The sequence below is a fragment of the Entamoeba nuttalli genome, assembly GCF_000257125.1.
Source record: "Entamoeba nuttalli P19 unplaced genomic scaffold asmbl_3915, whole genome shotgun sequence".
Classification (NCBI taxonomy): Eukaryota; Evosea; order Mastigamoebida; family Endamoebidae; genus Entamoeba; species Entamoeba nuttalli.
Genome location: NW_008576417.1, coordinates 22,811 through 48,870, shown reverse-complemented (window position 1 = coordinate 48,870; position 26,060 = coordinate 22,811). Strand labels below are relative to the sequence as shown.

The following is a 26,060-nucleotide window of genomic DNA, read 5'->3' as shown; positions in this document are numbered from 1 at the left end:
ATTGTAGAATATCTTTTAATTGATATTTCTGTATTTATGCCTTCAAATTCTCTTTTGTTAATTTATTATTCTCTAATTTTCCTTTATTTTCATTTTTCATTGAACATGTAATACCATTCTATTGTATGTATCGAATATTAAAATAAATTATTTTGTTTTATTTATAACAACTAATGACATAATGATTATATTTTATTATTCTTTATATTGAAAATTAACTTATTTAAAAGTAGAAATAAATGTTTTAAAAAAAATTTGGATTAACATTTTCCAAGAGAAGAGCACACTTCACTAACAACGAATTTTGATGGGTCAAATGTATGAAGAGCTTTCATAGCCATATTCATAGCTTGGTGATAACACTCTTTTTGTCTATCAGCGTTAATTCTAGTACAAACACTTCTTAATCTATTAATGATAATAGAGTCTGATTCATGATGAACAATACCATATTTGGCAACTTTACCAAGTTTTCTACAAATCTTACAATCAGTTTGTTTATTGCATTTCTTTCCTTCTGGACGAAGAGCAGCCTTTAATTTTCCAATTCTGAAATGAGTTTTCTTGATCTTTCTAACAGTTTTTTCAATTGAATTGTCGAGTTCTTCAATACTGGAATCAATAACTTTAAGTCTTCTAACAGCATGTTTTTGTTTGTTTGAATCAATAGTATAAAGAGCAGTCTTAGAAACAACTGGTCTTTCTTTTTGTTTAGCAGCAAGTCTAACCTTAAGATCAGAAAGTTTAACCTTCAACAATCCATCATATTCATGTGATAATTTCAAAGCTCTAACAATAACTCTCTTTTCTTGTTTTTGAACAGTAGCAAAATCAGCATCAATATCAGACATAGCTTGTTTGACAAGTCTCAATCTATCATTTAATGCATTCTTATTAACAGCATATGGTTGTTTTTTGAAAATTTCATTTTGTTCAGCTTGATAAACAGCCATCTTTCTCTTAAGAGAAGCCTTTCTCTTTTCAAATGTACCAAATTTCTTGTTATATTTCTTAAAGACAACTTTTGCTCTTCTAATAGCAGTGTATTGATTATGTCTAAAGAACAATTGATTAACTTTTTGAATTCTCTTAACGACCTTGAACAATTTTAATTGAACTCTCTTTCCTTCTTTTCTAATAAAGGAAAGTTCTTTGTAAAGTCCTTTCATAGCTTTTAAGACAGTAGTCTTTTTGATTGTATTATGAATATCAGTTTCTCTCTTAGCAAGTGCCTTCAATTCACTTAATAACCATGCTTGTCTTGCATATAATTCTGATCTTCTTGTGTGTAATCTATTAATAGCTTTAGTTCTAAGTGTGATATATCTAGAGTGTGCAGTACTAACCTTTAATTTCATGTCCTTTCTTGAAGCAATAGTTCTTTCTAATTTCTTAACATATTTCTTCATTAATCTTATAACTCTAACTTGTTTGAATGGTGAGTTCTTACACTTATCAATTTTTCTCTTAAAGATAGCAACTTTAACTCTTAATCTATTGATAACAACTTTCATTCTTTTAGCAATGGCTTTTTTATTCTTATAATATTTTCTTGCGGCTTCAAGTTCTGCTTTTCTTAATTGTTCAAGTTTTCTAATAACATGTCCATTTCTTTTAACAAATCTTCTAATAGTATTCTTTAATTGTTTTTCAATATTTTGAAGTGTTCTTACTTTAACCATTAAAATATCTTTTTGAGTTGAATTCTTTCTAACTCTAACAGCCATAATTTGATGTCTAACTCCATTTAACTTTCCTTTCAAATGATTTAATTTTCTTACAATTTTAGCAATTCTCTTCTTTTGAATTAATCTAATTCTTCTTTCAATAGATTCTACACGTATTTTTAATGAATGAATTCTTTTGTTATTTCTTCTAATCTTTCTAGTGGCAATTGAAACTTCTTTTTTATAAACTCTTAATCTTCTTTTAATTCTTAATCTATTTAATGGACATAATCCCATTCTTTTTTGAAGTTTCTTCAATTTATCAATTCTTGTTAAGAACTCTTTCTTAGTAACTTTAGCAGCATCTTTAGATAATTGATGTTCACTAATTCTAATCTTTGCATCAGCCATTTTTAATCTCAAAATTCTTAGTTTATAATTTCTGATTGTCTTCTCTCCTTTTTCTTCAAAGAGTTCAAGTGCACTTCTAGCTTTTTCAAGAATATTCATTGCTGCATTCTTTTTATCAGTTAATTTATTTAATTCCATAGCATCTACTTTTCCTGTTTTTTTAGCACTATGAATTAATGTATTAATTCTTTTTTGAATAGCATTAACGGCAGTAACAGCTTTAGCAACTTCTAACTTTCTAAGTTTTTGATCATATTTCCATCCTTTTTTATAATTATTCATTCCCTTAATTACATTAGCAATATGATTCCATCTAGCTTTTCTTTGTGATTTTCTTAACTTATGAATATTAACTCTAGCCTCAATTCTCTTTAACATAGTTACAGCTGTTTTTTGTTTATTAATTAATTTCTTTCTTTCTTCTTCATTTTCTACTTGATCAAGTTCTCTTTCAATCTTTTTGACCATATGTTTAATAGCAGATACTCTAGCAATTCTTTCTAATTGTCTTAAGGCTCTTTTAATATATTGATTCTTTTTAGCTTCAATATCTTTCTTAGTAGTAGTAATTTTAGCATGTAACTTTTGTTGTTTATATTCCATTCTTTTATAATCTCTTTCAGCTTCTGAAAGCTTTTTTGTATAATGTTGAAGTCTTTTAGCAATTTTTTCTACTTTTAAAGTTTTATGTGTGACTTTATGACTTAATTTAAGTTTATCTGCAACAGCTTTCTTAATAGCATCAGCTACTTTTTTATCTGCAACTGATTCAGTAGAATTACTCTTTTTGGCTTCTAAACGAGCTTTAGCTGGTTCAAGGTCAAGTGCTTTAATTTGAGCATTAAGTTGTGCAATTTCATTAGAAACTGATTTCTTTTCATTTGTAGTTGAGTCACGAACTTTTTGATAAGTTTCTTTTCTTGCCTTTAATACAGCTAATTGTTTCTTTATATGTTGTTTTAAATGGTCTTGATGTTTACGTGCCTTTAAGAGTTCAACAGCAAATTTCTGTTCAGCTTTCTTTTCTAATTTTCTTCTGTCTTCGTGTGAAATATAAGGATCTACCCTGATTACCTCAGTAGCAAAAGTGAGGAGAACAAATGTAAGGAATACAATGCTTCTCATTGATAGTATGATTTTTCAGTTATTTTTTTTTCAGTTTCTTTCTATATTTGATATAATTTAATTAAACTTTAACTATATTTATTTTTTTATGAGTTTCTTTTTTTTTTTAACATTTATTTTTAAGTTGATTTTTCTTTTTTCTTCTTTTTTAAAAATAACTATTGATTTTTCTAAACTTTAAGACTTTTGAATGTTATAAAAAATAAAAAACATAAAATTGATATTTAGAAATTACAATAACAAATGACTTTAATAAATAAAAAACATTCACTAAACAAAGTTCCAACATTAACTTACAATTAAAAACGCATGAACTATTTAACTATTCATATTTATAGATTCAATAATCTGAAAGTAACTATTTCATTTATTAAGAAATTTCTATTTTTTTTTTTAGAGTTTAGTATTAAAGGGTGTTGATCGAGAATTTACAACGTTAGTAGTAAAAAATTATAAAGATATTTTTTTATTCATTAAATTTCAAAATTATTCATAAAATAGTACCTTAAAAACAAGAAATTAAAACATTAAATAAAAAGTATTAATTAGAACAAAAAAAAAAATTGATAGTTGAAAAAAAAAGAAATATTTTAATGGGCATAATGAGAACATGCAACGTATGGTGAATTCAATGGTTGGACAAATCCTCCAGCAGTAGACTCAACTGGAGTAACAAACTTTGTTGGTTTATAGTATCTTGGTTTTTGTGGGACGTATTTCTTAACAACTGGTGTATTGAACATCTTTTTAACTAATTTCTTAACTTGTTTCTTAGCAACTTTTTTGACAACCTTTTTAGCTTGTTTCTTAGTTTGCTTTTTAGCAACTTTCTTTACAGAATCTTTATTTGCTAACTTCTTTCCATTTAATTTCTTAGCTGCTTTAACTGCTTTTTTAGATAATTTAACTGCTTTTTTAATTATATTCTTAGCAATACGTTGATTTCCAGTAACTACTTTTTGGAATGCCTTTTGTTCAAGTGTAACTACCTTTTTAATTACTTTAGCAATTTTTTTTGATGATTTTTGTTTTGGAATCTTTGAAACAGATTTTTTAGCAATTTTAACTGCTTTTTTAATAAGTTGTTGTGCCTTACGAGCATTACCTTTTGCAATAACTTTTATAGCTTTCTTTTCAGTCTTAGCTGATTTCTTAATTAATTTACTTGCTTTCTTTACACTAACCTTTTTAGATTTTGCTCCAAGTGATTTTTGTGCTTTCTTCATTTGATTTTGAACTTTACTAACTTGTTTGATAGCGTTTTTAACATTACCATTAAGAAGTGATTTAACTACTTTCTTTTCTGTAAGTATTGCTTTATTAGCAAGTTTAACAGCTTTTGTTACTGTCTTAGCTTTAACTGCTGCTTTATTTCCTGCTTTTTTAACAATTTTTTTTGCTTGAGCAACTTCTTTATTAGCTTTATTAATGTTTCCTTTAGCAGCATCTTTTACTGCTTTCTTCTCTAATTTAATTGCTTTTTTAACAGCTTTCTTGACTGATTTCTTTTGTGATTTCTTAACAACTTTAGTTTTAGCAATATTCATAGCTTTAACTTGTTTTTTAATGGCTTTCTTAACTAAAGAACCTGCTACATTTTTCATTTGAGCAGCAACTTGAATATTTCCATTTTGTTTAGCAACTTTTTCTTCTTTTCTAGCTTCTTTAGCCTGTTTAATTAATTTAGATGCTTTATTTAATTGTTTCTTTACTGCTTTTTTGACTTGTTTCTTAGTTGGGACAACAGCTTTTTGTTGTTCTTTAACAGCTTTTTTAACAAGTTTAGTTGACTTTTTCTTTAAATCTTTAGCAACAACTTTGTTTCCTGATGACTTGGCATTAATAGATTTCTCTTTAAGTGTCTCAGCTTTTCTTAAATTATTTACTGCTTTAGCTTTGTTCTTACTAACTTCAATTCCAGTTTGTTTTCCTGCATCAACAGCTGGAGCAGCAATTGCAATTGATATCAACAATAAGAAGAAGAACATTATAAAATTTTCAGTTCCATATAACTAACTTAAATACCATTTTTCTTATAAGTATTTACTCCTATATTTCAGGTTTTTCATTATTTCTTTTATTTTCTTCGAATTTAATCTTTTTTTCTATTATTTTCTCACCATACACTTTTTCTAAGTACTTTTATGTGACTTTTCTACCTCAAATTTTTTTTTTTTAATAAAAATTTAATATTAAAATAAAATAAAAGGAAGAAAAAGTTATTTTAATTGTTTTCAATAGTTTAAGATTAAATTGTTGGAGTAATTTCTTATTAAATCTATTGATTTTATTTTAGTTAAATTTACTATAAAGATTTAAATAAAAAGTAAATTAATTAAATTGTCGTAGATTTAGATTTATTTTCTATTATTCTTTGCTCATAAGAAACTAATTACTTCTTTGTGTTTTAAAGGTGTTTGTTCATTAACTATTCACTTATTCTTTATCATCTTATTGTTGAGAATTATGAACTTCTATCACTCTCTCTTTTATTTCTATTGAATTAATACCTTTTCATATTTCATCAATTTATTCTTCATTTAAATACCTACCTCATTTCTATTTAATTGTTATGAATATTAATACTTTTTTCTTTGACTTATTTTCCTCTTTTATGATGAATAAATATATTCCTTTACCATTATATCGTTATGACCTATTTCATTTATCACCAACACCATGAAAGTCTTTTTTTCTGATAATAACCCCATTTATGTTTAATTCAAACTATTTATTATTAAATATACTTATACTTCCCAAAGTAATAAATAATACTTTTATTATAATAAATAATATTCTATAGTCATAAATTAATAATTATTGTCATTATTGAAGTATTATATAAGATAGTTTCTAACCAATGTCAAAGTTATTACCATATTATAACTGATGGCTTGAGGCTTGTACTTATTTCAATATTTATATAGTGTTTCTTTTGTTTGATCCTTCATGTCCAAACACAATAAAAATTAATCAAAAAATATAAAAATTATAAATGAAAAGCGAAATTGTATTAAATCTTAACTTGGTTCTCAGCTAATTTATTTTGTGCTTTTTGAATAACTGGACTTAAATGTGCTTTTTGTGCTAAACGAGCCATAACCATTTCAGGACATTCGGCTTTCTTAACAAATCCCTGAGACTCTTTTATAACTCCAAAAGCAAGAGACTTTGGAATTACACCTCCAATATCTTTGTTAGTTTTAATTCCTTTTTTAACAACTTTTTTTTCTAATTTAGTAAGAGTTGGTGTTTTCTTAACAGCAGCTTTCTTTTCAACTTTTGTAACTTTCTTAGCAGCTTTCTTTTCAACTTTAGCAATCTTTTTATTATCTTTTTTTATATTTTTTTGAGCTTTAATAACTTTTTTTTGAGCTTGAGCTAATTTCTTTTGTTGTTTTTTCTGGGTTGTTTTACTTGTAGTTTGTTGGATTTTTTTTTCAGCTTTTGCAACTTCTTTCTTTGCTTTATCTAATTTCTTTTGTTGTTTTTTAACGTCTTTCTTAATTTCTTTCTTTTCACCTTTAGCTTTAGCAACAATCTTCTTCTTTTCATCTTTCTTTACTGATTTCTTTACACTTGAAACAACTTTTTTTTGAACAGCAACAGCTTTATCTGCTAATGTAGATGCTTGTGTAGCTAATTTTACTGCAGCCTTTTTATTTCCTTTATCTAATTCTCCCAATGCTTTTTTATGTAATAATGCAGCCTTTTCTGTCATAACCTCAACTTTAGCAGCTTTCTTTGGACAAGATTCTGAAGCAGTTTTAACATTAACTTGAATAGCTTTCTTTAAAGTATTAACTTTCTTTATTGATTTTTGAGCAGCCTTTTTTTCTTCTTTCTTAATTTGTTTTTTTAAATCTTTCTTAATTTGAGCAGGAACTACTTTTTTAGTATTAGTCTTTTTAACTGATTCTTTTGGTTTTAAAGCACTTTTTCCTAATTGTTTTCTATATTTATTTTCAGTTTTAATTGCTTGTTTTTTTAGTTTTAATTCTTTAACTTGTTTTTTAGCAACTTTAGCTTTCTTCTTTTCATTAGCAGCTTTTTTAATAGTTTTATTAAACTTATTTTGTAGTTGAGCTACTTTTTCTGTATTTCCTTTCTCTTGTGCTTTAACAATTTTCTTTTGAATTTTTTCTGCTTTTTTGACATATTTTTTAGCTTTTTTTTGATCTTTTTTTACTTCTTTTTTTGCTGTTTCAACTTTTTTAGAAGTTTTATCAGTAGTTTTCTTAGGAGTAGCTTTCTTAACAACAACTTTAGTTTTATCTTTTTTGTCATCAACAAGTTTATCTAAGTTAATAACTTTATCACCAGCTGGTGCTTTAGTTGATTGTTCTACTTTATGAAGTAATTTAGATTGTTGATTAAGAATAGTCTGATGGGCATGAGCACCATCTTTAGATGCATTTTTATCAATAGTATCTTTTAAGTTATCAATAATTTTATTCTTTTGGCTAACTTCTTGAATAACCTTTTTTAAAGCTTTTTCTACGTTCTTAGTTCTATCAACAATAACTTTTTCTTCTTGTCCTGAGTAAGGTAAAGCAAAACCAAATGAGATAAGTAATAAAAGTGTAAACATTATGAATAATTAGATCAAATGAATTGATTAAATTGAAAAATGAAATGATAAAAACGAAATACTTGATTTATCTATTTTTACTAAATTTTTAACAACAACTTTTTGTATTTATAACCATTTCTGTTTTTAACTTCATTCGGAGTACGAATTTGTAATGTTTTGTTCTACCACAAATCCAATCAAAGGAGATTAAGAACCTCCATGTTATTTTTTGTGTGGAATATATCCAACAACAATTCAAAATACTTTTTCTATTTCTATTTTTAGTTTTTTAACACCAATCTACTCAAGCTTATTATCTTTTTTTCAAATGAACCTCTTCAAATTGGCTCTAATTCATTAATAAGAACTGAGAACTTTCAAATTCATTATCAACTTATTAGTTATTGATATGTTGACTATTTAAATTAAGTTATGTCTGCTCTAAACTCTAAATTGTACTTAAGAATTATCAACTACCATACTCTATACACCAACAAAGTACTGCCATTGCTACAGACTTAAGAACCTATTATTATTTGAACATTCTTTGAATACTAAGAGAAGTGTTAGTAGAGCTAGTTATGTCTTAAATGCAGTAAGTGATATTAGTTTATTATGAGAGATATTCCTAATTAAAAAAAGAACAGAAATGCTACATTATAGAAGCATTTATTCCAATCCATCTTGACTTTGCTATTAAATATGAAAAAATAAAAAAAAAGATAAAAGTTTAGTTTTACTTAGTTCAATGACCATTTTTGTTTAAGAAGTTTAGCCCAATTTTGGTTCATAAGGATTTGGGCGTTTCTAATTCTTGGGTTAGTACTAAATGGGAAAACAAGTTCAACAGGGGTTATGATAATGGTTTTATTACATGATGGAGCTTGTTTAACTGATTTTTTCATAGTTTTTCTGTAAGCTGCTTTAGCGGCTTCCTTAGCTTTAACCTTAGCAGTTTCAAATAAAGCTTTAGTCTCTTTAGCTTCTTTAATTACATTGGTTGAATGAGCGGCGTCTTTACCATCCTTCTTAGTTTTATTTGCACTTTTAGCAATTTTCTTAGTATATTTTTTCATAACAGTTTCATAAGCAGCTTTAGCAGCAGCCTTAGCCTCTTTTTTAAGAGAAGCTGATACTGGTTTCTTTCCAAGAGCTTGTTTGTATTTATTTTCTGTTTTAGTTGATTGTTGTTTTAATTGTTGTTTTTTAACAATTTTTTCTGCTTTTTTTGTGGCTTTTTGTTGAGTCTTCTTTTCCATTTTAGCAACTTTTTTCTCTGCCTTTTTAATTTCAGCTTTTTGAACTTGTTTCTTTTGTTGCTTTTCAACTTTAGCAACTAATTTTTTGGCTTTCTTTGCGGCTTTTTTAGCAGCTTTATTATCTCCCTTCTTAGCAAGTTTATTTGCTTTTTGTTGTTCTTTTTTAGCTTTAGCAACTAATTTGGCTGTTTTCTTAATGTTCTTAGTTGCTTTTAATCCAGCAGAAGCTTTTTTCACGGCTTTTTTAATAGCAATTTGTTTGTTTTCATAAAGGCTATCAAGATCAACAAGTTTATCTCCAGATGGTGCTTTAGTTTCAAGAGTTTTTTTAGTAATAAGTTCAGCAACTTGATTGTTAAGTTGAGTGAGTTGGTCATTGGCTGATGCAAAGTCAATGGCATTTTTACTGATTTTAGTCATTAGGGCATCAATTTCTTCTTTATGATTTTTAACTTCCTCACCGGCTTTAGTTAATTTTTTTCCTAATTCAGTAATACGTTTAGCAATAATTTGTGACTCAAGGTCAGTATATGGGAAAGCAAATGCTGCACAAATGAATAAAACAAATAACATTGTAAAATATGATTTTTAAGATCATATTCAATCTGCAAATAAATTCTGTTTTTTTTTAAAATATATCTTCTGTTCTATTTTTAATTATAGTTTAAATAATTAATAAATTTAATTATTACTTATTATTAAATTGATTCTTCCTTTTTCTATTTTCTCTATGATTTTTGTATTTTTCTTTTAATAATTTTCGCTTAGCGAGAAAAAAAAAACAAATTATAAAAATATTAAAATTTGTTTTTCTTAACACTTTGTTAAGTTCAATGAAACTCTTATTTTAATGAAGATATTCATTTATACTTTGTGAATGAGATTCTGGTGTTGGAAAAGAGTGTGGGAGTATTGGTTTATGAATTGTTGAGTTTATTTCTTCATTTTGAAGATCATTCATATAATCACACATTTCTCCTAACGACATTATTTGTATTTTTTTATCTTTGCAATACTCTAAGAAACCTTCAACTTCAGGTAACGTATATTCTCTATCATGAACTATTACAATATCCCCATTACAAATTCCATGTTTAAGAATAAATGATGTATAACTACAATTTTTTATTTGTGCATCAAAGGCATGACATGATCCAATAACCATTTTATATCCATATTTCTCAAGAGAATCATACATAAAAGATGAAGGAATACCTGATCCTGGCCTAAACCATCTATACCTTTGATTCAATGAGTATGGTTTCATAACTTCATCTGTCTTAATGAATGAATAGATGTTTTCTAGAAAATTGATTTAAAAAACAAACTCTTCTCAATTTATCTTCAAATTCTTCTTTTGTATTTTTGAATGATGGTTCATCGTAATATGTATGATTTCCTATTTCATGTCCTTCTTCAATTATCCGTTTCATTTTTTCTTCTCTTCCATTAACTCTTTCACCAATAATAAAAAAGGTAACATGAACTCCATATCTTTTAAATAAATCTAAAAATTCTTGTGTTTGATTTGAAGGTGCATCATCAACTGTTAATGCAATAATTTTTGTTTTTATTGAGAAATAAAATAATGCTTTTGAATTAATTTTGTTAATTATCCACATTAACCATCGTGCTTGAAATAGTACTGAGTATATAATAAATAATAATAAACTAACAATGATAAGGAGTAATAAGATAATGATTGCCCATCCAATACCATTCATTTTTCTGTAAAAATTCTTTTTTTGTAGTTTTTTTTCTTTCTAAAAGTTTTCAAAATCAGATTTATTAAACTTTTTACTTTTTTAAATGAGTCAAAACAAAAATAAACTTAAAAACTTTTTTTAATCTTTAGAGCCAAATTGTAATTTATCTAATTCTAATTTCTTTTTTTTCATAAATTCTAATGTTCGTTCTGTATTTTTGTCTCTTGTTTTATTAAAAAAGTTCCTACTAATTACACCAAATTTTTTTCTTGATGAATTTGTTTCATTTAATTTAGGTTTATATTCTGTTTGTTTATTTTCTATATTACTTTTTGTTTCACTATTATCTAATTCATCACAATCAATTACACAGATGGTTCTTTCTTTATTCATAAATTCTAATGATAATAATGAGATAGTTTTATTCTATTCTATTTAGAGATAAATTTATTATTCTATTTCTTTTTAATTTTTTTATTATTCTTTTATAATTATATAAAATTCCTTATTTTAATCTCAGAAAAAATTTTAAAATATTTTTCATTATATTCATTCCTCAATCTTTATTGCGTCTTATCCTTTTACTTTTTTTATTCTGTTTTGTTCTTATTCTATGTGTTAATTATTCTTGTTTCATCTAATAAATTTATGGAAAATTAATGGCTTTAAAAGCATATCAATTTAAACGGCAAATGTCTGATATTCTGATCCAGCTTTCTTGCAACAAAATGTGAATTTAACACCATCAACAAGAAGTGAAGGAAGACCAATCCAGAAGAGATAATTTGGTATAATTTCCAACCCTTTCTTATGTAAAACAAAGATATTCAAAATAACGGTAATAATAATATAAAAACCAATGAGCACAAAAAGAACAATACACAAAATAAGTCCAGTAATTGGGAATGTTTTATTTGATGGACAGGCATCAGGAGATGTAAATGAGAAAATAAAAGTACTTCCTTCAATTTGAGCCTTAATATTAGAAGAGGTATCTTCAGTACCACAAGTTACTTCTACACGAGAAGATAATTGAAGACTAGAATCTCCATCATATGTAAATCTAAGAGTTTTACCGTCATTGACAAGTTCAAGAGATTCAGTTGAAGTACTTCCCAAAACAATTTTTTCTTTATAAGTTTCTAAATAAGCAAGAACAGATACATCAGAGGTATCATACCCTTCTAATTGAGTGGTAATTGGTCCACACAAATTGAAATAAACATAAGTGTCAGCATCTGCTTTTTTGAAAACATAGTCTGTATTTTTGTGAATGTTTTTAAAGTCTTTACATTTAATAGCAAATACACAACTAATGAATAAGACAAATAACAACTTCATTTGTGATAGGCAGATCTCCTACCAAATCTTTAAAATCTCAAAAGATTGTTTTTTCTTCATTTTGTCCTTCTTCTTTTCTTTTTGAATTTTCTTTATTTTAAAAGAAGTATTAAAATGGAATATATAACAAAAACTCATGTGTGTTTGACTGTTTAATGTTATTATTAATTAAATAAAACACCCTTATAGCCTATTCTAATTAGTTAGTTGTATTACTTTCAACTACAATAAAATTTACAACTCCAAAAAAAGTATTTTTATGTTAGGTATGAAGAGTCTTTTTTAACTTATAAATATAAAGAAAATATTTCAGCATAAATGAAAATGGTTTGAAATTTAAAAAAGTCGAAGACGACGTTGTACTCTTCTTTGATATATCTTATACACACACACAAGTATACTTATCATAAATAAAATAAGTATACAAAATATAGGTATTAACATTAAGTACCATAATTGTTTTTGATTTGTTAGTTCATCTTCATTTGTAAGGTGATCCGTTGGACATACTGGTAGTTTTGTAGAGTTTGAAATATACAAATAATCAAAACATAATACAGAAACATATCCAAATGTCAACTTTTTAATAGTATTATTTTCTCTGCTATAAACAGATATCACATCAAGAGGTGGAATAATTGATGACTTAAGGATAAAATTATGTAGTATTGATGAAACGAAAATAACAACATTATCTGATTCTATAATAGAGTTAACTCCTTTCATAATCATTTTATTAGTTTGTTGGTACATGATTAGATTGGATGATATTATATGTTTAAATTTCATTGGTTCATTAGTGATAAGATAAAGTAATGGGGCTTCAAGAAAAATAATATTCCCTTCTTTTGTTGAATTAATAATAAGAGGGATAGTTTCTTTTCTGGTAATTTTTTCAATAACAAAAGATTTAAGTCTTAATATTATTAAGTCTTTATTAAAAACATTAAGATTTGTTATTATACAATCAGTAAATGTTGCATTAGCATTTAACTCAACATAATGAGCAATTACTGTCTTTTGAAAGATACAATTTGTTTCAATAATTAATCTGGATATGTTAATTAGTGGTTCATTTATTATTGATGAATAAATGATAACGTCACAATAAATCCCTTTGCAAGGACAATTATCATTTTTCCATCCATTATCATATTTGCATACAACTCGTGTTTTTGGTATTTCTTCGGTTGTAAGATATCTTTGTTCATCATCAATATAAATATTTTTTAATGTATCAACTTTTACAAGGCTCTTTTGAGAAGTTTCGACAATTACACCTTTTGCCATTCCATCAAATTCAAAAGACTCCATTTTAAATGGTTTATCATTTCCAATGATAAATAATGGACTTTCAAAGAAGTTGGAATAAATTATCATTGACAAACATTCAATACCATTTGGAATATTGATATGTTGACTAGTAATATTAATCATAAAATTACTTGGAACATTACTAGGGAGTGTTAACATTGCTGAAGATGTTATGTAGATACTGTCTGTTAGAATTGTATCAAATATAATATTTTTTGTAATAAAAAATTTTGACTGTTTTGCATTAAGAAATATAGTAGCTTCTACATTCAAGTTTATAGAAAACATTTGATTTCCAATTATATGAATATATAATGTTACATAATTATTATTACTATTAAATGTTTGGTTAGACACAGGATAGTACTCTGAAATTGATAATTGACCATCTAACATGAAAACAGTGTTATCACTTACTTCAATTGAATGAAAATTTCCTCTCATATTTTCTAAGACTTGCATATCTTTTGCAACTAAAGAACATAGCTCATGACTATATTTTGTTTTCACTTCTGTGAAACCACATGGACAATTTAAAGTATCATATGCTTTACTAGAATCCAAAGGCTCATCAGGATGAGTAACAACACATCTTTGAATTCCACAATTAAAGAGAGTCATTGGACTATTGCAAACAATGACCTTATTTTTACATGCGATTTCTAAGTCAAAGGTGTTTGGAGAAAATGAACTAATCATAATTGTTTGAGGTAATGTTTTAAATTCTGCAAGTTCAAAGCATGTGTTCATTGGAAAATTAATGAATTTGGTTAAATACATTGTGAATGACTCTCTTGAATGATAATTAATTGGTGGTTCTAATTGATGAATATATTCTAGAATACCTTGTTTCATTGAGAAGGAGCTACCATTTAGGAGTTCAATTTTTGTATTATTTAAAAGAACAAATGAAGGAGAGAAAAGTTTATTGATGTTTATATTATTTACTGTCATTCTTGTTTGATAAACAGTATCTACAATAACGTTTTGTGAACTTACAAACTCTCCATTCCCTGAAATACTTCCGATTTGACAATTAGAAAAAAATGAGATACATCTATTTTCTGGAATTTGAATAGATTTAATATAGGTTGACTTACATTGAATTGATATATTCTGAAAGACAAACAGAGTGTCATCTATCCATAACGACTTTAAATTGAATGATGTTGTAATGTTTGTTTCCAAGTTATTTGTATTAATACTTCCATAAACAGAACTTGTTTTGATAATAATAGTACATCCTTCAAGACTATCAGAAGTACAAGGACAAGTTGAGGCACTACTTTGTAACATATCATAAGAAGATAACAAATTTGCATTTTCTTTAATTAAAACACATGTCTTATATATTCCAAAGAGTATACACTTTATACCATTTATTTGGTTTGTTCCAGAAGTAAATAATACCTTTTGATCACAATGAATAAAACTAAATGTTGGTTGTTGGTATTGAATGCCATTAGAAACAACTAATAATGGAATTGTTTCTTTTGTTGCTACATTAGAATCTACTACAACCCAATTAACAATAGACTCATTCTTCAATATTAAAGAAGAAATTTTAATCATAGGGTTATTATTTTGGTTATCCCAATTTAGGGAGTATTCTATTGTTTCAACAGTAAGACTTTCTGAAATAATAAGAGTACCAAATGAAGAGATTATTTTCTGAATATCTAAATCTTTAGATTTAAATTCAGAAAAATCTTCTAATTTTAATAAAAGAAATGAGGCATGTGTTGTACATTCGACTGTAGATTCAATAAGAGATAATGACAGTTCTGTTCCATATATTTTTGTTATATGAAGATTAAGTTTTCTTATAGAAAAATATGTTTTTGGTGCCACTCTTAAATTTGTTATGTATGAAATATCGTATGAATTAGAATCAATACTCAAACCAACCCAACTAATTGTTTGAACATTCTTTGAAACTATAACATCATGAAAGACTCCATAAAGAGGAGAATCTATTCTATCAACATAAACACTAGATCTATCAGAAGTAAATTTATTTGCATTAGAACATTTAATATTAATATTATCTGAAGAAATAGATATTCCATTAGAAGAAACACAAATAAATGGAGGACATGTATTCTTTTTAAGTTCAGAAAAAGAGAAGAATAGATCATAGTCATAAGGGTCTTCTGATATTAAATTTATTAATAAGGCTGATGATATAGCTAACAGGCCACAATTTGTTTTTACTTTTGGTGTTGATATTGGTGATAAAATAAGAGGAATAGATGACGAAATAAAAATCTTATCAGAACATGATTCTTCTGCATCATTAACAATAATTGTTGGTTTAGAGTAATCAATTGGATGAATATAAACAGAAGAAGAACATAAAACTTTTTGAAAAGTTAAAGTAATTTGGTTCTTAGTTCGAACAAAGATTTTTGAATTTTCTTTAGTTATTTTAATAATAGTGTTTTCAGTCAGTGTTAAAGTTGAATTAGATAAATTAATAGTAATGATGTTTTCTTCTCTTTTTGTTTTATTGTGGCTAAGACACAATTCATTCATTTTAGAACTTATGTTTGATTGAAATAAATATTTTTTAGAACTTGACACAAATAATTGAGATTGGTTTTGATAAAGTAATGATAAATTTTCTGGTATTGTTGTTTGAATGTTAGTATAATCAAAAGTAGTTGAGTATAAATTATTTAGTCTATTTAACTTGGAATAGAAAGAATCTTTATTATGAAAATTGATATAATTAATGAGTGATGAATTGAAATTTAAAAACATAACACTGCTTTCAAAAAAGTTATTAGTAAAGACATTGTGTATTAGAGATACAATAACCATTTTATTATATTGTATTTTTTCTGAAGTAAATATAGATGAATGAATTATATTAATTGTTTGTGCATGTATATTCTTTATTTTAGTTTTAATTTTTGAATATATTAATGTGACAAGATTTGAAGTAATATTAACAAAATAGTCTATTGAAAGAGAATTAATTGTTAATGACTTTGTGTAAATATTAGAAACATTAAACAATGAAGCGTTAGAAAGAGATTTTATTCTCATTGTGTCAACAACAATTCCATCTATATTAAATGAAGAATTTCCAATAAAGATAATAACATTATTTATAAACGATGTTAAATTTTTATTTATTAATATTGAATTATACAATTCAAGTCTTTGAATTAATGATGAATTATCAAAAAAATTAATATAAGAATTAAATGATTGAAATACAGTAATGTTTGTATAATAAAGAGAAATAGTTATTTCTGGGTTATCAATAATAACAGTACTAATAGTATCATTAATGAATTCTATATGTGATATATCTGGTGATTGTAATATAAGTTGTCGAATATGAATATCATGAATTTGGTGTAATAATCCTTTTCTAATAATTAAAGAATTAAAAACAATATCTTGTAACATAGAGCTATTATAAAGTATATTACAATTTAACTCAACTATACTAACTTGGTTATTTAAGTTACATAAATTTCTTTCTTTTTCTATCAATTTACCAAACCAAATCTTATTTCTAGAACATCTTGATATACACTGAACCTGACTTTGAGTTTCAAAATATGAGCCTTCTTGAGAATAAACAATTTGGTTTTTATTTTGTAAGACTCTATAAGAACCACAAATTGAAGTCGTATTAAACCATTTTAATAATACAGAATATGATCTAAAAACAATAACTGGTATTCCAATAATACATAAGTTGTGAATCTCTATATCATAACTATCTCCTATTATTATTTCTTTTAAACTAACATTACCATAAATATTTAAAGTATCTATATTAATATTAGAGTCAGTAGTAGTATTAGAGAATAAAAGAGAAGAGTTAACTAAAGTAATTTCAGTAAATGAAATATTGTTTGACTTATTTTCATTAGACCCAATAAGAACAATACCATTAATAATCTCTATAGAAGAAAACTCACTTTCAAATATAGAAATAAAATAGTTCTGAGAAACTATTGTTGAGTGAATAACTTTTTCAATTAGCCCATTTCCTATAAACTCTATACTTGAATTATTAATTGTCTGAATATTACAACCATTACGAAAAATTATTTTTGCTTTTTTGTTTTGTATTTGCATCGGACTTGAACAAATTATGTTTTCACTTAAACATGAAACAGAAAAAAGTAAGATAACCCATTCAGTTATTGTCATTACCAATTCACTTTTTAAGTTTTCAGTTTTTAATAGTAAGAAATTTAAAAACATGTTTTTATTCACACTTAATCATAAAATGGAACAAACATTGGAAATAATATATTTTCACAAACATTACATGTTGTCTTAATTGTTGTTTGAGAGATTGCATATGCAGTACCTCCTCCAGACTCAATCTTCCTATATTCAGCAATATAATTATCTAAATATTCATTCACATCTTGCTCATGTTGCAAAGCAATGCTACCCCCTTCAATCGTTTTAATACAATAATGTAATGGTTTTGCTACTCTTCTAACTACAGGAATCTCTTTTGCAACATCAGTTACTTTACCAATAGTATGAGTAACTGTTCTAACATATGGAGTTGCCCCTGTATCATTGATTTGTTTAGAGACATCAGTATAAATTTTTAATCCTTTACGGATAGTGTCTTCACTAAAAACATTCACAATTTTATCGAAAGTAGTAGTATTTTTTTTCATAATTTCTTTTTGTAATGGTGTCAATTCTCTTTCTTGATTAGACCTTTCTGATTTAGGTGGAAGAGGAGGACAATTAGATTTATTTGTTTGTTTTAGTTGAATATGAAGAGAAGCATTATTTGATGGTGAATGAGAAACTTCAAATTTTTTCTTTTGAAATGAAGGTTGAGATACTTGATGAGTTACTTCCACCTTTTTTGAAGGACTAATTTTATTTGATGATTTACAAGTTTCAAATGATCTTTTCTCAAAACAAAGTTTATGAGGTTCATCAGGCATTTCATTTTCAGTACTTGATTGTTCCATATAAATTTTATCATAAAAAATTTCTATAGACTCAGTATATAATGATCTTTTACAATTAATAAAAGAAGTTAGACTAAGTTCCCTCATAATCCAAAAGTGTTTTATCAATCGTTGATTAAATCTGAATATTTCATACTGACATTTTTGATATTCCTTATTTAAGTCTTTCTCTTTTATTTCAAGTTTTGTTTTAATGAGTTTCTTTTGATTAATTTCATAACTTACAGCGTCTCCTAGTTTGGTCTTAAGCTCTAAATTTTCATTAGATTTTCTTTGCCATTCTAAACTTTTTCTAATTGAATTAGTCATTTCTTGTTGTTTTAACTTATTTTCTGCTAACTGTTTTTCGATGTATTGGAGTTGGTGTTTTTTTGAGTTAATACAATCTTGCTGTAAATACAATATTTCTTCTGCCTTCTTATATATTATATTTAACATTTCATTTTCTTTTTGTTCTGGAATTAGTTCTTTTCTATTATTGAATAATGTTGGACATATTAAACCAGACATATTTTAATTACAACTTCTAATCAAATAAAGATAAAAACATAGTTCCTCAAAAAATGGAAGAAAATTGAGATAATAAATCAAAACAAAATATTTATTACAAATGCATAAAAAATAAACAGAAAATATCTAATTATTATGTGAAACCATAAAATAATTAATTTGTTATTTAGTTAATGACTTTTATTTTAAATCATCAAACAGAAGATTAAGGAAATTAATAAAATCCAAGAATTAATACCATTACCAATGGTACCACTGTTATCAGTATTATCTAAGATTTTTTTGTCAAGAAACTTGAGTGTATCAGGAATTTGACTCTTCCAAAATTCAACATTATGCTCTCCATCTCCTATATACCAATAATTATTCATTTCAGCGTTTTCCATAATAGTTTTTGAAGGAATAACATATTGATATAAATAATCTTGTTTACCAATACAAACACGATATGGCATAGTAAACGTACCTTTAGATGATGACTTTACAATAGTATTAAAATTATTTTGTTTAAAATATTCTTCATTTCCAAAAATTGATAAAAGGAGTTTTTTAATGTCATTATTATCATCTAATAATTTTAAAGTATTTTCTGGTAATAAAGCTGGACTCATTGGAGAACAAGCAGAAAATAGTTCTTTGTGCTTTAAAGAATAAAGAGCAGCGCCATAACCACCCATTGATATACCTGCGATACTTCTATTTGATTGATTAGTATCAACTGAAACTAATGCTTCAATGTATGGAATAAATTCTTCAAAGAAGAATTGCTCATAATTAAAAGTACCATCATACTTATCAACATAGAAAGAATTAAATGCATTTGGTGTAACAAATAATGTTGGTTTAATTATTTTATTTGTAATATAGTCATCAAGAATTTCTTTCAAACCATATTGATAAAAGCTTTGACAATCACTATCCATTCCATGGAGTAAATATACTATTGGATATTTAATACTATCTGAATATCCATCAGGCTTATATAAAGTATACTCTATATCCTGACTAAGAATATTACTATGAATAATGTATTTTTGTACATCGCTGTCAGCATGACAAAGTAGCACAACTGATAACAGGAAAATAAACATAACAATAATATTTTGATTCTTTTTGAGTTTATCTTTAAAAGATATTACTTTATTATTTCTAAAATTAAAATAACAATAACAACAAAAAGAGAAAATAATTACTTGATTTATTCAAAAAAAAAAGTTATTCGAATTATTTTAATAATGTATATTTGGAAATAAAGCAATTATAAAGGGGAAAATAATCTGAAAAAAAAATAAAAAATAAAATAAAAAGAATATTCTAAATTATGAAAAAATCAATTAAAATCAAATTTTCCAAAGTTTGAGAAACAATTTTAAACACAAATAAAAATAATAAAAATGAAACGAAATGTAAAGTGAATATGAATTAACAACTATTAAATAGTAATTGAAATATTGTTAGTATTAAAGATTGGGGAGGGTTTAAATACAGGACGGCTATAAAAGAAAGATTTAATATTTTCATCACCTTTTTGTATAGTACATTCTTTTTCAGAAGCAGTAGTAAGTGAGAACAAATGAGTAGATATTAATGAACCAGCTTTTTTTACTAATTCATCATCAATAATTAATTTACCTTTATAATAAACGGCCTCAACAAAATCAACTTTAGTACGAGACAATGAATTTCTCATTCGAGTTGTTTCAAAGAAATAACCAAGATCAAGACAAATATCTACAAGAAAATCAAGAAGAGTTACAGTCTTTTCATTTTCAACTCTCCTTATTACATTTTTTTTACTTAATCCAGACTCTATGGCATTTTCATAAACACCTTTTGTTTGTCTTTCAAGAAATGCCTCTACATCAAAAACTTCATTATCAAAAATCAATGTTTTGATTTTAAACAACTGATGAGTTAAACTAGATCTTTTCTTAGGACGTTCATAAACAATAGAACAATGTTTACTAAGAATACCTATTAACACAGCTTCTTGAATACATTTTCTATTCCTAATATACCTCGTGCCAAGAGTATGTTTCTCTCTCTTTGTAGGGGGTGTAGTAATAAATGGATTTTTGATTAATGTATCTTCATGGACAGAATTTTCACTATGAGACAATGAAGTAGAAACTTCAATAGAATCAGAACACATCCAAAGGATGACTGTGGAATAATATTAACAGATTTAATGGTTTATATAAAGTCATGCTTTTAAAATTGTCATTTTCCCAAGTCATAGAAGAAGCTTTTAGATTCCAACATCTTTTCTATAATAATTTGTTCTGTATGGAACAAATAAAATCAGGTCAGGTTAGGAACATTCTAAATTATGAATAAGTTTCTATTTTTACAACTAGTTTAGTTCACTGATAAAATAATTATTTTGAATAGATATTCATTCAATGTTATTTTTTAGAGAAACATCTTTTTCCTTCGGATTTATGGTTCTTTAATCTTCGACAAAATGAAAAAATTGATTAAAGGTTCACACTTAAAACTTAATTTACTCAAAAAGTATCAATTTAATTTCTAGTTTATTGTTATCATTTATCTTATTGTACATTAAAATCATTTCACGACTCTAATTAGAGTCAATTTTCTCAAAGTCATAATTTGTTTTTTCTTATGAACAAAGTCAAATGAGATAATTTCAAATTTATATACACAATGTTTCTGTTATACTATTCCAAAAAAAATAAATGCAATAAATTCATAACTATTAATTACAAAGAGCAGCCAAAGTATTAATTCTATTTTTTAATATTTTATTGTACCTTTTAAGTTTTTCAATCTGTTGTTTCAATTCATTATTCAATTGAGATGCTAAGGTTAGTTTTTCTTCTTCCCAAGTATTTAGTCTAGAAACTGCCATTTCTGGATTAATAGAATGAATCCCATCATATTTTCCTTTAACAATATTAAATATTTCATTAAAGTCCCCATCATAAAATTTACTTATAGTACCCATTTCAGTTTTAAAAATATTAACCATTTGTTCCAATGAAATCTCTTGCATGGCTCTATTAATTAATCCATAACTTGATTCATCTGGAGTGTTAGTTATATAACTTAGTAATGAATTAATTGCAGTTCGAAGTTCAATATTATTAGAATCAGTAGAATATTTTGATTCTTGTGAACAACGGTGAACAGCCTCATGAAGAATTTTAAGTACAGAAGGGACTTTTGAGAATGGTCTAAAACAATATCTTAAAAAAAATAATGTTAAAAATGTATTTCTAGCTTCAGTTTTTGAACGACTTTGAGCCACTCTATGATATATTTTTCTTAATATTGTTTTAAAATGAGGAGGTATATAAGAAGGACATTTATTAACAAATTTTGTTAATAAATGAATAATATTTTTAGATGTTGACATTTTATCTACCCAAATTCCTTCTTTTAAAATTCGTTCTGTTTGATTTATGTGAATGTCCCCATAAATTTTAAACTCTTCTTTTAAAAGTTCATCACAAAATTTAAATGTATAACTATTAAAAATTCTTGTAAATGGAGTATTTCCTCTAAATAACTCATTACAATAAGAAGTCTCATCAATCTCTTTGAAAGCTATAGCTTCTAATAATTCAATCACCTTTCCACGAGATGCATAATAATTAATTAGACATCCAATATAACTAACATTAACATCATGTTTTAATAACTACATATTAATTTTAAATTTTTTATTAATTAATGAATCAAAATATTTTTATTTTTAAATCTTTTCAAAATATTTTAAAAAATTAACAAACTGAATCACAGAAACAATATAAAAGAGTATTTTTTGGTGAAAAAAACATTTCTCTTAATGAATCTTCTTGTGACTTCTTCTTTTTCAATGGAGAAATAGCTTTAAATAATGATGGTTGGGTATAGCTATTATTAAAAGAGTGATGAAATTTATGATTTGAATGTGAAAAAGAAATTGGTAATGGAAGAGTTTGACAACTACTAAAACGAGGAGATTGTTCTTCTTCTGAAGAAATACTTAAAGAACAAGTACTTTTATCAGATAACTGGAATGAATAACATTTGTTTAATCGACTTGAAATAACTGACATATATTATCCCCGATGAAAACGAAGAATAATTATTAATGAGTTACTTTAAATAATACTTAATTATAGCTAGGTCATACTTATATTTAAAAAATAAAAACGAACCGTAACATTTTAAGTGAAAATGAATGGTCTTTTTAGGCTTTGGAATTTCAAAAAGTCAATCAGTTAATGCAATTTGATTAACTTTTTAACATATTTACTATATTTAGATTAAAATTTCGTTGGTTTTTTAAGAAGAATAAATTCCAACAACTAAAATTCTTTGTTAAGAGAAGGAGTTAATACAACTTCAAAAAAAAAATAAAATCTTCTTTTTTGTTTCAAAGAAATAATAGATACTAAAAATAAATATAAATGATTTGAGTTTGTAAATTCTTGAGGATATTCAGAAAATTTATAGAATAGTTTATTTAATAAAACTCATTTAAATAAATCTCCATTCAAGATGATAATAGAATTATAAAAAACTATTATTAGTTTTTTATTTAATTCTAAATATTTTCTTATTGTTTTTCTCTATTTAACTATGGTAATTTGCGAGTTTGTACCCTACAAAACTCTCATTTTTCTTAAATACAGAACAATTTTTTGAAAATATTAAGAATATCAAGAAAAAATATCAGTATTTTTAACAACTTCGTTAATTATTAAATAACTCATAACATTTGTTTTTGATACAAATATTAAGACTAGATTGTTATTGTCATTAGTGTATTGTTCATAGACTGTAACTCATTTTAGAAATATGGCAATTTTAGTTTTTGGGTTCTTAAAAGAATTGGATTATAATTGGTGGTTTTATATCCACCATTTAATTAGTCATTTAGTTAGTATGATTAGTACTATAATCTTCTGTCTGACTTACTAATTCAAAAATTTACAATCACTCACTACCAATAACCACCTCACTAAAAGTTCATATTCTAAAGAACTTAAAGAAACAATAGATATTTTTTATACAAAGGAAAGGCTTCTTATAAAGAATGAAGGTTCAAGTAGTAATAATATTAACGCATAAGAATTACTGTGAAAATCAATAAATTTATTCTAAATTATTTCTGTCTTTAAAAAAAAGAAAAAATAAAAACTGAAAAAGTAAAAATGATTAACCCTCTTATATTCATTGCAATTGTAATTTGTACTAATTCTATTCGTGTTGAAAATCAGTACTATAAAAAAGGACTAGGAACTGTTGACAATGTTGCAATAAATAAAGATATTTTCTTTTATTCATCAGAAGAAGGAATTCTCTCTAAAAGTGATATTAAAGGACATATTGGTTTGTTTATTAACTTTTTTCAATAGGTTTTTTTATTGGTGATGAATTTTTTTATTTAACGTTTTAAATGATGGTTTTTAATTATTAAATAGCTTGGAGAAGAACTATTGGTAAAAATGGTAAAAAAGTTACTGCCTCAACACTCGGTGTTTTTGTTTTATATAATGACTCTGTCTCATATTTTGATTCAAGAGGTGAATTAGAATATACCATCGATATTATTGCACAAGATATTGAGGCGAGTGACTTCCTTTATTTATTAAAAGACAACATAATGGAAAAAAGAGCTCTTAGAGATGGTTCATTAATAACTTCAATAAACCAAAAAGGTATTATAAGATTAATGAAAGATGGAATTATGACTTCGGATGGTATTTTGTCAATAAAAGAACAAACTCCTATTAAAGTTGAAGATTATTCATATGCAAAGAAGTATTTAATTAAAGAAGATTATGCTTCAGAAACTGATTGTGATGCACAAAATGAACGTGTTTGTGTTCAAGTTAATAAAGGTAAAATTCGTGTTTTAAATAGAGTAAAAGAGGTTGTTTTCGAACGAGATGATACAATTATTGTTAATTCTCTAATAACAAGAGGAGTTTTTTGTTTTATAAGAAAATCAGGCAATATCTACGCTCTTTTAAATAATGAGGAAGTTTTTATAAAATCAGTTATAGGAACAGGTGAATATATTTTATTTAGTAATTATGATGAACGAATTTATTCTGAAGATAAAATTACAAAAGAGTTGTTACAAGAAGAAATTGGTGTTGTTGATATGTCAGGAAATATTATTACTAATAACGTCATTAAAACTCCAAAAATTAAAATTGCAAAGAAGATTGAAGGTGGAGTTATTGTTATTGATATTAATAACAACGTTTATTCAATTGGTAGTAATGTAGATGGTAAATTTATTGCATCTAATACAGAACTTTATCAAATTAATAATAAAACTGCTATTCCAAGAAGAAATTATAAGTCTAAACAAATTTTCACTATAAATCCAGAAGAAGTTAATGGTGTTGTTGGTAAAGCCCAAATTGATAGAAGTGTTAAAGTTCCATTTGCATTAAAGTCATTAGCAATTATTGTTGATGAAAGTACAATTCAAATAACTGAAATAATTACAGGTAAAGTTATTTCAAGTGTTAAATTACCTCAAGGAGCATTGAAAACTGAATGTGTATTAAGTCAAGGACTTGCAGCATGTTTTATTAATACTCCTAAAAATACTGTTATTTTAACAATTGAAATGTGGGAAAAAGAAACTGATTGGAAAGCAACTTCTTATGATGTTTATCATCTTCCAGAAATTGCAACTAACATAAAATCAACAACAATTCCTTATTTCATTGATATTGCTACAATCTCTATTTCTTCTTTAGGAGTATCACAAAAAGCATTTGTTATTTATTCACAAAAACATATTTACATCCTTAACCCACGCAGACTACTTGGAACAAAAGCACCATTTGAAATGACACGTGAAGATGCTGAAATGGGAGAACTTCCTTATTCAGCAAATCTCAATATAACTAAAGAAAACTTAGTGACAAAAGAAATTGATCTTGATATTGATACCCTTCAAACTCATCCAGGTACAATGGAATCAACAACTATTGTTGTAGGAACTGGAATTGATCTTTATATTTCACAAGTAACACCTATTCTTTCATTTGATTCAACTTACAACTTTAATAAACCACAATTATTTATTACAACAATTATTGTGTTAGTTGTGACGGTAGTTCTTTCGTTCATTACTAAAAAGAAGAAATAAATGAATTTGAAATCTTTTATTTTTTTTTTATTAAACAAAAACAAAAAATGAAATTATT

General features: G+C 25.6%; 12 protein-coding genes across 12 annotated transcripts; 1 reads left to right on the top strand and 11 right to left on the bottom strand.

Annotated features, from left to right (window-relative positions):
* Positions 1-260: 260 nt before the first annotated feature.
* ENU1_085880 (hypothetical protein) lies at positions 261-3,203 on the bottom strand (the record flags this gene model as incomplete). Its single annotated transcript, XM_008858863.1, has 1 exon — positions 261-3,203. One exon carries the CDS (start codon positions 3,201-3,203, stop codon positions 261-263), a length of 2,943 nt encoding a protein of 980 aa, XP_008857085.1.
* A 590-nt stretch (positions 3,204-3,793) lies between these two features.
* Positions 3,794-5,191, bottom strand: ENU1_085870 (hypothetical protein; the record flags this gene model as incomplete). Its single annotated transcript, XM_008858862.1, has 1 exon — positions 3,794-5,191. The coding sequence occupies one exon, from the start codon at positions 5,189-5,191 to the stop codon at positions 3,794-3,796; it is 1,398 nt and encodes a 465-aa protein (XP_008857084.1).
* Positions 5,192-6,216: 1,025 nt separating this feature from the next.
* Positions 6,217-7,794, bottom strand: ENU1_085860 (hypothetical protein; the record flags this gene model as incomplete). Its single annotated transcript, XM_008858861.1, has 1 exon — positions 6,217-7,794. One exon carries the CDS (start codon positions 7,792-7,794, stop codon positions 6,217-6,219), a length of 1,578 nt encoding a protein of 525 aa, XP_008857083.1.
* A 722-nt stretch (positions 7,795-8,516) lies between these two features.
* ENU1_085850 (hypothetical protein) lies at positions 8,517-9,608 on the bottom strand (the record flags this gene model as incomplete). The annotated part of the gene is made up of 1 exon (XM_008858860.1): positions 8,517-9,608. One exon carries the CDS (start codon positions 9,606-9,608, stop codon positions 8,517-8,519), a length of 1,092 nt encoding a protein of 363 aa, XP_008857082.1.
* A 274-nt stretch (positions 9,609-9,882) lies between these two features.
* ENU1_085840 (polysaccharide deacetylase, putative) lies at positions 9,883-10,759 on the bottom strand (the record flags this gene model as incomplete). Its single annotated transcript, XM_008858859.1, has 2 exons — positions 9,883-10,314; positions 10,364-10,759. The coding sequence occupies 2 exons, from the start codon at positions 10,757-10,759 to the stop codon at positions 9,883-9,885; spliced, it is 828 nt and encodes a 275-aa protein (XP_008857081.1).
* A 663-nt stretch (positions 10,760-11,422) lies between these two features.
* On the bottom strand, positions 11,423-12,082 carry ENU1_085830 (hypothetical protein; the record flags this gene model as incomplete). The annotated part of the gene is made up of 1 exon (XM_008858858.1): positions 11,423-12,082. One exon carries the CDS (start codon positions 12,080-12,082, stop codon positions 11,423-11,425), a length of 660 nt encoding a protein of 219 aa, XP_008857080.1.
* Positions 12,083-12,418: 336 nt separating this feature from the next.
* Positions 12,419-16,159, bottom strand: ENU1_085820 (hypothetical protein; the record flags this gene model as incomplete). Its single annotated transcript, XM_008858857.1, has 1 exon — positions 12,419-16,159. The coding sequence occupies one exon, from the start codon at positions 16,157-16,159 to the stop codon at positions 12,419-12,421; it is 3,741 nt and encodes a 1,246-aa protein (XP_008857079.1).
* A 1,481-nt stretch (positions 16,160-17,640) lies between these two features.
* ENU1_085810 (hypothetical protein) lies at positions 17,641-18,876 on the bottom strand (the record flags this gene model as incomplete). The annotated part of the gene is made up of 1 exon (XM_008858856.1): positions 17,641-18,876. The coding sequence occupies one exon, from the start codon at positions 18,874-18,876 to the stop codon at positions 17,641-17,643; it is 1,236 nt and encodes a 411-aa protein (XP_008857078.1).
* Positions 18,877-19,061: 185 nt separating this feature from the next.
* On the bottom strand, positions 19,062-20,007 carry ENU1_085800 (endo-1,4-beta-xylanase, putative; the record flags this gene model as incomplete). The annotated part of the gene is made up of 1 exon (XM_008858855.1): positions 19,062-20,007. Exon 1 carries the CDS (start codon positions 19,965-19,967, stop codon positions 19,062-19,064), a length of 906 nt encoding a protein of 301 aa, XP_008857077.1. The 5' UTR covers positions 19,968-20,007.
* Positions 20,008-20,308: 301 nt separating this feature from the next.
* ENU1_085790 (hypothetical protein) lies at positions 20,309-21,028 on the bottom strand (the record flags this gene model as incomplete). The annotated part of the gene is made up of 1 exon (XM_008858854.1): positions 20,309-21,028. One exon carries the CDS (start codon positions 21,026-21,028, stop codon positions 20,309-20,311), a length of 720 nt encoding a protein of 239 aa, XP_008857076.1.
* A 567-nt stretch (positions 21,029-21,595) lies between these two features.
* On the bottom strand, positions 21,596-22,940 carry ENU1_085780 (GTPase-activator protein for Ras family GTPase; the record flags this gene model as incomplete). Its single annotated transcript, XM_008858853.1, has 2 exons — positions 21,596-22,540; positions 22,632-22,940. The coding sequence occupies 2 exons, from the start codon at positions 22,938-22,940 to the stop codon at positions 21,596-21,598; spliced, it is 1,254 nt and encodes a 417-aa protein (XP_008857075.1).
* A 1,101-nt stretch (positions 22,941-24,041) lies between these two features.
* Positions 24,042-26,002, top strand: ENU1_085770 (hypothetical protein; the record flags this gene model as incomplete). Its single annotated transcript, XM_008858852.1, has 2 exons — positions 24,042-24,219; positions 24,312-26,002. 2 exons carry the CDS (start codon positions 24,042-24,044, stop codon positions 26,000-26,002), a joined length of 1,869 nt encoding a protein of 622 aa, XP_008857074.1.
* Positions 26,003-26,060: the final 58 nt, after the last annotated feature.